The 7,939-nt window shown below is 41.2% G+C and overlaps 1 protein-coding gene across 1 annotated transcript in view; it reads left to right on the top strand.

The window, feature by feature from the left end:
• The first annotated feature begins 881 nt into the window (after positions 1-881).
• The window catches only part of rasgef1ba (RasGEF domain family, member 1Ba), a 79,653-nt gene continuing 72,595 nt past the window's right edge, over positions 882-7,939 (top strand). Inside the window, exons 1-2 of the mRNA XM_068605061.1 lie at positions 882-969; positions 1,247-1,300. Coding sequence (XP_068461162.1) covers positions 937-969; positions 1,247-1,300 — 87 coding nt within the window. The 5' untranslated portion in view covers positions 882-936. The remainder of the gene's footprint in view (positions 970-1,246; positions 1,301-7,939) is intronic.

Below are 7,939 nucleotides of genomic sequence, written 5' to 3'. Positions count from 1 at the left end.
GCAGAATCATGTTTGAGCGTTTATTAAATGTCTTTGATCAGTTGAGTTACAGCCCAAAGGCCGGGTACCCAGCAGCAAGGACTTTTAGAAACACAGTGGTCACGAGTTGGAATTTTTTTTCCATTAAAATCAATTTGTACGTAATGAAGTTTATGTTGAAGCGATTTGCATAATTGCAACAAGCTAAAATCAATAAGTGTTGGTGGACATTTGTAGGAGAATGCTCAGAAAAAAACGAGCGTAATATAATTCTTTCTAATATCGATGATCAAAAGTGCTAAACCTCCTGTCTGCCAAATTATTCAGCAATGTTAAGGAAAAGCCTCTTATCTGCACTTCTATTTTGTATTATGTGTTGGGTATCCTTAACAAATTACATTCTGCTAGAAAATAACAGTATTCATCAAAAAACTAAGAAGCATTTTTTAGATCGAAGGTTTTGCTCTCTGGCCATCGATGTTTGAATCCTAAAAAAACAACCATACCCTCTAATATATACTTTTTATATTGTGTTATTTACTTGAAATGACATAATTATAACGTTCAGCTGCCATGTGGCCAAGTGTGGAAGTGTTTCTGGTTGCAAAGTGAAGTAGAAATGAGGAGTTATATATATGATAACTCCTCATTTCTACTTCACAATTCGGCTGTTCCTCATCCATTTGTAGGAGTTCAAAGCGAGTCTTGGGCATGAAGTGCAAAATATTCAAATAGCTCAAGAACAATTATTTAAAATGTCCGTTCTTGCCAATTTGGACAACTGTGTCGTCTGGGGTTGGACACCTGTCAATCAAAGCCTTCAACAACCTTCAGTGACAGGGTTCCAAGACTTTCCTCCACAAAGCATCCAGTCAAATCTTGTTTGTGTAATTTAAACGAGCTTGAGGACTTGCTGTGTTTTTTTTTCCCTCTCAACGACAAAACCTCATCACTTCTATGGCCTCATGGCGGATTTTTTCAGAATGCACAGTAAGCAGAAACCGTAGCAAGTCCTTTTAATACACCTAATGTGTTGTATATCAGTTTGACATCTATTAAAATGGCTGTGTTTAGGGTTAAAATGAAGCACGCTTATCTACTTGAAGAACCAATGACTGTGTGAATTCCCGCACTCATTTCATGAGATGAGCCGGTGTACTTGATGTGTAAGGGGTTGAAAATGTTGCTGATCAATACCAACGATTCATGATTTCCTTCCATGTTTTTGTGTTTATGGAAGTAACAGAACCTTCTCTTTTCACTTTAGCCGACCATCTTTCGGACATTAACCAATGAGAGAGCTTTGTTTGACAACAGACTGGTGAGTCACCTCAATATGAACTTTTTTTTTTACTGATTGATGGTATCGGATGTTTGGTGCTCAGGTGAAGTTAGGAATAATTGAAGAAAACAGAAAGTATTTGGAATTTAATTTAACCCGAAATTTCCTGAGGATTAAAATTCCCAGAAGCAGCAACAGACGTCTGTCTGTGTGTGTGTGTGTGTGTGTGTGTGTGTGTGTGTTTTCAGAGCTGACTTTGGCCTATTGTGGAATCTAAGTTTGTGTTCATATTAGAGCATTTCTTTTAGGTATTGTCCACCATTCACACATTTCCTCGCATGACAGACGACAAAGATATGAAATCATAGTCGACGATACCACGTTTTCTAACGGAACACAAAGACTTCCTCGTCTCTGTGTTGTTGTGCGAAGTGAGTGGCGATGGCAGACGCTGCAGAACGCCAATTAACCGGCAACAAAGGGGAAATTATTAAGCTGCCTGGTTGTTTGCTTGGCCAGATCTGTAGGAGGAGGATGAGGGGAGTCTGTGGTGGGTCCGTGCCAACTGGCACATGTCTTGTTTAATTACTTAGCCCTGCAGCACCGGATAAATCCAGCAGATTTATGGATTCGTCCATTTCCAATTTATCAGAAAAACATTAAAAAAGCGCCCCTTTGTGTCTCTGAATCACCGTCAGACCCTTCAGCAGGAAGCTGTGTCTCTCGGCCTCTGTCCTCAGGTGGGTGGGATGTGGAGCCACACTCCAGTGTGGCTTCACAGGCACAATAATGTACTTGGTAAGCCTCATCACGAAAAAAACAACAACTTTGAGAGTGTGTAGAACAAAAGCTGGTCCAAAGCCAGGCCGGATTGATAATGTTTGGTGGCGTTTGTTGGAACATGTCCACGTTTTTTCAGCCACCCTGAAGGGCAAAGTCTTGCACTTCATAACCCTGTGTGGGATACCCAAGTTCACAAAATAATGATTTACCAAACATAAATTAAGTTTGATGATTCATGGAGCAGGAATTACTTTTATTGTGTCAATTTGTATCAGTATTTGAGACAGATGATTTTATATCTGCCTGTCAGTGTTTACTATGGGTATTATGGGATGATCACCAGTTTATGTATAACATATGTGGTGAGACCATGTCTGTGTGTTTATGCTCATACGCATTTAAAAATACAACTTTAATAGCAACAGAACACATTAATTATGTGTATTTAGTTGTTTGATTCATGTAGACATAGAACGATCTTTCAACAAATCCGTTTTGTCTTGTTTCACATGAAAATACCTACTGGAAAGTCTAATCCCCCAAAAAGGAATAATATTGTGGTGTGAGTTCTGGACAAGGACAATACATTTTAAAATGATTTTACCAGTCATAAGGTCATTTAAAGTTATTTGATTTAGTGCCTAATCATTTAAAGGTTATCAGCCCGACATATCTGCATCCATTTGGGGAAAGGGGCACAAAATCAGACTTTTTAGGGTTCATGGGCTGAAGCAATAGAGAACACTAGTTAATACCAGACTTTCTTTGTAGCTTGTTTAAGTCTCGCAGATAATCCACTTAAGGTTCCTTTCCCCTTTTCTTTGAAAGAACTGCAAGCTTCGGTGAGGTTTTTTTCTCCGCTTCCTCTCTGACAGAAACCCCCTCTGGATTTCTTGCATTGGCCTCAAAAGTGTGAAGGCACAGGTGGAACGGCTGCAGACTCTGGCCGAGGATTATGCTAACGTCATGCATAAAGCGAACAATGGCGCTCCCAGAGGGATACGCAGCTAGATGAGGCGGCCACCACAATGTCATCGTGGACGGCTTAGCTCCCATGAATCGTGGAGGGGGGATTAATCTAATGATGAAGCCAGAATTACGCTTTAAATCTAATTGATTTTTTTTACCCGTATGTCATTGTATCACCGGTAAATCTTCCGTTCCGCGGCATTTGACTCTGAACCTCTCTCAATGAGCTAAGAGGTTTAACTGTGATGAACACTATGTAAAGAAGAAAAATCTTTAATTTCACAAGATTTCCTCTGAGTGGTTTTTCCTCGCATAGTACCGAGTCTCGTAAACACAACATCTAACGCAGCGAAGGCTTTACTGCAATTAACTTCACAACGGCTATAATTTAATGAAGGATAATTTACTGCAGTCGTTTGTGGACAAGTCGCTCTGCTTGTTGGTTTTAATTAAAGACAAATAAACAGATAAATAAAACAGCACCGAATGGTTTATAATGGATCAGGAGTCTCTGGCCGTTAATAAGGATGGGTTTCCTATGACAACGAAAGCAGGAGGCTGTCCGAATTTTAATGAAGGTGGGGTTTTGGTATTGCGTATTGAGTGTCTCCAATTAAGCCTGATAGGGGCTGTGTTTCCAGTCCTCTGATCATAAATTGGATACATTATTCAAAAATAATTTCACTTCTCATGCGGATCTACCAGCGCCTATGAAGGCTACTAATTAACACATCGCACCTTAATCTCTACACAAATGAAGATGTGTGTTTTATCAGGCAGAGTTACGTCCTGTAAACTACTTACGTATTGTCAACGCGAGGTTTGCACATTAGCACGGTTTGACATCTGGTTGTGTTTAGATTCAACAAATGAGAAACAACAACTTAATTTGTGAGCTCGAGAAGCACTGCTCGGTCTTTTATTTGACCTTTTTTTTAAAAAGGAAAAGTATTTCTACTAGTGCTGCTGAAACAAGTTGATCGGAATGTTTTCCGTTTAACTCTTAAAATCCGGGCCGTTTGAATCAGCCTGGTGGAAGGGCCACTAGTTATGTAAATGTGCTTTTCAAAGAAAGAAAAAGGTTGAAGTGCGTTCCTTCGAAGGCCTGATCTTCTTCAAATGACAGCAACATGCCGTTGACAAAAGATTAGGGAACAAAAAGCTGCGAACGTGGACATGGGCCAAAAGCAGAGTGCTGTATTATTCCTCATTGTCTGTTTGTGTGCGTGTAAATACCAAACTAAATTTTTAATTGGGTTGTTTTATTATTATCATGACCTCGGCAGGATTTGAGTCGTTCAACTGGACCCGAGAAAATTCCCTCTATTCTCTATCAAGAAAGATTTAACTGGTTTTTGGGCCAGCGTTTTGCATTTTTAGTGGATCTGTAAGCAAAAATGGAACGTCATTTTCATAATTAAGTTTTTATTGGTGTAAAAACACCTGAGACTAAGACTTGTTGTGTTTTCGTTATCTGAAAATGAGTCCTTTGTATCTGGGAGCGGGTCCTGTGCCTGTGACTCATCTGGTTGTATAGAGGTTTATGCGTGATGTGTTAAAGCTGCATTCTCTCTCCTGACCACCAGGGGGCGACTCCTCTGGTTGTATAGAAGTCTATGCTTCATGTATTAAAGCTGCATTCTCTCTACTGACCACCAGGGGATGACTCCAGTGATTGTCTAGAAGTCAACGCTTTATGTGTTAAAGCTGCATTCTCTCTCCTGACCACTATGGGGCGACTCCTCTGGTTGTATAGAAGTCTATGAGAAAATGACTACTTCTCTCTTGATGTATTCCCCCAACAAACATTGTAAACATGAGTTTTTGTCTCAATCTGTAGTTTCAAGTCTTCTTCAATACAGCATGATGTTCATTTAGTAAATTATCGTCCATTTAGAGTCAAACAGACTATAAAGCAGGGGATGCTTTAAGGCGGGGCTACAAGGTGATTGACAGGTCGCTACCAGAGCTGTATATGGTGTCACTAAGTCACTCATCCATAGTGGTCACTTCCGTTCGTTCACAAAAAATTGGCGACGGCCGTAATTCAAGAAGGCCACGGCCAAATCGCCAAATTCAAAGCCTCAAAACATCAGTCCACAAACCAACGGGTGATGTCACCATGACTACGTCCACTTCTTATGTACAGTCGAAGGTTGATGCCACCAAATCCTCCACACTGTCCCTTTAAGGGGACGCCCCAATGTGTTTGAGCTCCTACCATATTTATTTATTATGTGTACCGTATAGCATTTAAATAAATGCTATACTGTCGCCGGGTTGTTAATGAGTTTTTCCAACAGACCAAGTCTATGTCCATACATCCTGGGCAGCACAGACAATGACAATCCATCTATAAAACACTTCAGAGCGACAATCACTTTTTTTGACACACCACTGACATTTGGGTCCAGTTGAACATGTAATCCCGTCAGAGCCCACGTGTGATGAGTGCTATTTGGAGAACGGATTATTCCAAAGCACCATACTGCACCATGAGTGCTGACATTTTCACATGGGGTGGTCTCAGTGGGAATTAAACTCCCAATCCAGGACATGCACATCACATAGTCTCGTCAAATTGATTAATGGCAGATAAAAGTAAAAAAATTGTCATTTCATCCATCCAATAAACCTTTAAACCAACCACCGAAACACATTCATCCGCAACTAACCAAATTCGATGCTTCATTAGTAACCATATTATTTTCACAATCAGCCAATCAGAGCAGACTGTTTTTTTGTGGTATGCTGCCTTAAAGAGACAGGCGCAAAAACGAAGTGTTTGAGATGAAGGTGAATACAGGTATATTCTGCAAAATGGAAAATAAAGTGCCATCAGTGAAAGTGAAGACCAACCTCGGGCTGGTTGCGCAACCTCCTGCTGCTGCTGCCTCTGAGCTGTGTGTGTGTGTGTGTGTGTGCGCGTGTGCGAGCGAGAGTGCGTGCGAGCATGCGTATGCATGTATCTGGTAACCTTCTGTTGGCATCAGACTGGCCAGTGTCACTCACACACACACACATGCATGCATCCGGGACGGTGTTACGTAACCTCATCATTGCAAAGCTGCCCGTCTCCTCACACGGATTCACACATTGATGAACACTGGCTAGCAGCGGAGGTATGTGGTGGATGTGTTTGGACGTGTTTATAACGGTTATCCATTTGCTGGTCTTGTGATTATTAGGCATGCGCCAAAACGTCGGCCTCAAGCCTAGCCTGTACTTATTTTTTTATGGGCTTTGAACTGTGCGGAGGAACTATCTGTCCTAACTTTCATAGACACAACCTCACACACGCATGCACACACAAGCGATGTTCTAAGCTTCAAGTGCTGACTGTTCCCTCTCTAAAGGGAACGATGACACTAGTAAAATAGTAGTAATAGTAAATAGTATAAGAAATAGTAATAGAAAATAGTGTCGGCTCCTCCGTGATAAGTTTAGTTTGTGCAGCTGAATGTGTCGACAGGAAATGAGGGTAAAGAGATTGGGCATGACATACAACATCAACCCCGAGGCCAGCAGCAGGCATTATGATGAACACAGCAGCCAATGGGGCGTTCACTGCTGCATGTGGTTTGTAATGTTGTATGTTTGATGTCCTGTGTTTTTGGCAAAAACTAATAGTAGAGCAAAAATCCTTGGATTGCTTTCTAGGAGGTGGTTGTGGTGGAGGTGGGGGGTGGAAGGGGGGGGGGGGGGGCATGTGAGGTCCCAAGTTGAGGAGGATGTTGTATGCGTCCTCTGAGGCAAATTCATATTTTTTTGGGGCAATACAAAATGTAATGAATTGATTTGAAATTGAATTGTTGAGTTTCCTCTGGATGATTTTATTGTGAAAGGTCATGTATGCGATCTGAGGGCTAGGGTCTTCATGCATCCTGGGTGCATCCACACCCCCACCACCCTTCACCAAGGCCAGCTTACACACCTCCCACCCTCCACCAATACTCATCCACCTCCTCTTGACTCCCTGTGTGAGGGAGAGTCCATGAATGCCACGGCTAATATTCAGATTTTCACCCCTTCTCCAAATCCAGTAATCCTGGAGGAAATTAAATTGGCTTAGTGACTTTCCGACCTGTTTGGGGAGGGAGCGCCACACAGAGCTGCAGTAAGCTGATTAACCCCAATAAGAAGGGTTATCTTATTAAAGCTAGTAGAGGCTGTACACCGTGAATATGAGCGAATACAGGGAGTTAATTTATGAATATTGGCTGAACAAAAAAAATAATGATGTAATATGTGATTTCAACTCTCAGCCAAATTCTAGAAATATCTGACAGTGGATAAGTGGTCACCATATTGACAACTCCCATCAGTTATTAAGGCTGGACAGCTGGCCCAATTTAAACACATTCCTTCATACCTTTGTACATTGTTTTTGTAAGTAATAAAACAAAAAATTGCAAAGTCGATGCATTTAAAAAATAGTTTCAGATAGGTTGTGCGGTTGCCTTGCATCCGCGATGTCATGTTGCCATCCGAGATGTCATGTTTTGCAGAAATTAGCTTTGTTTGTCCACGTGAAATGAATCTGTGCAAAAAAAACAAAAAAAATCGTTGGGTAAAACTGTCCTCAGTAAAATAAAAAAGTTTTGCTCCTTTGGTCCAATTTGAGTGGTCTTGCTCACTTTATGTGACATTCTTTGATATGTTGTAGTTCAAATACATTGATTTATCAATGCATCAGTAAGGGCATGAACCCCACAGTCAGTACTGATCAGAATCCATTTTCAGTTCATCACATATGATCAGTTGCATCCACTTGCTTTGCCAGGACGTGTGATCGGCCTTCAAGGCAGCAAATAAAAATACAGACAAGTGGCTGTGAAGGACTACAACATGCTTCCAATTGAGGTCATATTAGACCTGGATCATCTCAAGCTCAGGATATTCATCTACTTTACACACTGTGACAAA

The sequence above is a fragment of the Clinocottus analis genome, unplaced genomic scaffold (genome assembly GCF_023055335.1).
Source record: "Clinocottus analis isolate CAN_PGR_092001 unplaced genomic scaffold, fCliAna1.0.p SCAF_7, whole genome shotgun sequence".
NCBI lineage: Eukaryota > Metazoa > Chordata > Actinopteri > Perciformes > Cottidae > Clinocottus > Clinocottus analis.
The sequence above is the reverse complement of the archived record's forward strand: the minus strand, read 5'-3'. Positions and strand labels throughout refer to the sequence as shown.